This window comes from Tachysurus vachellii, chromosome 11, assembly GCF_030014155.1.
Source record: "Tachysurus vachellii isolate PV-2020 chromosome 11, HZAU_Pvac_v1, whole genome shotgun sequence".
In the NCBI taxonomy this organism is placed as follows: Eukaryota; Metazoa; Chordata; class Actinopteri; order Siluriformes; family Bagridae; genus Tachysurus; species Tachysurus vachellii.
This window is the reverse complement of record NC_083470.1, coordinates 26,161,427-26,162,462: the sequence shown is the minus strand read 5'-3', so window position 1 is coordinate 26,162,462 and position 1,036 is coordinate 26,161,427. Positions and strand designations below refer to the sequence as shown.

At 31.6% G+C, this 1,036-nt stretch overlaps 1 protein-coding gene across 1 annotated transcript in view; it reads left to right on the top strand.

The window, feature by feature from the left end:
* Nucleotides 1-352, top strand: part of LOC132854022 (H-2 class II histocompatibility antigen, A-U alpha chain-like) — a 2,409-nt gene extending 2,057 nt beyond the window's left edge. Inside the window, exon 4 of the mRNA XM_060882138.1 lies at nt 1-352. This exon is cut by the window's left edge and continues 63 nt beyond it. Coding sequence (XP_060738121.1) covers nt 1-59 — 59 coding nt within the window. The 3' untranslated portion in view covers nt 60-352.
* The last annotated feature ends 684 nt before the right edge of the window (nt 353-1,036 follow it).

The following is a 1,036-nucleotide window of genomic DNA, read 5'->3' as shown; positions in this document are numbered from 1 at the left end:
GTTTGCTCGGAGTCGCTACTGGAACTTTCTTCCTGGTTAAAGGAAACAGATGTAACTGAAGATTAGAGCTCAATAAATTCCTGCTGAAGAACAACAACAATCTCACTAAAGTTCTGTAATGTTTGTAATAAAATGAATTCAGTTAAATTTATGTAATAATTGTTTACTAAAGTTTTAATAGTCTGCTGTTCTCTAAGTGTGTTATCAGATATCACAGGATTCATAATGAACATTAATATGTTTGTGATTTGGTCATAATTTTGTATTTTCTTTCCTGACTCTTATTCTTTTAAGTTATTTTATAAGTCTGTTTTACAATGAGGCAATAAAGACGTACTGATTTTAGATTCCATACATGATTACTGTTATTATTCTAACAGAAAGCTTTATAAAGCCTTTGTAAGTCTATCATGATGAATATATCAGTAAATATAATTAAGTCTACACAATGTGTGTTTTCTTTTTGATGAATTCATTAAAACACAAACAAACAAACACAAACAAACACAAAGCTACTGATTACAGTAGTTACATCTTTACCTCTGACTGTTATAGAGCACTGACCAGAGATGGGGGACTCGAGTCAGACTTAAGTCGCAAATTTGAGACTTGAGACTTGCTTGACAAATGTTAAAAAAGACTCGACTTGACATTGACTGGAGATTCATGACTTGAGACTTACATGTGACTTGCACATCTGTGACTTACTCCCACCTCTGACACTGACACTGAAGAATAAACTGTTACTATAGAAACGATAACGTGTTAGAACGAAGCTCATGAACATAAACCTGAGATTATAAACCTGCAGCTGATCTGCTCAGAGTTTCTGTTCTGAAAATAAATCAGTAACTTCTTAGAATTCAGAAACATCACAATGTTATAAAATAAAATCAATACAGATAACTTTAATGCTATAAACACAACAATAAACACAGTGTTAAAGCTGAGGATAAAATATTCATTTATGAAAATGGATCATTGTCAGATCAACTGCAATCTATAATACAGTACAATAAACATAAACATCTAAACA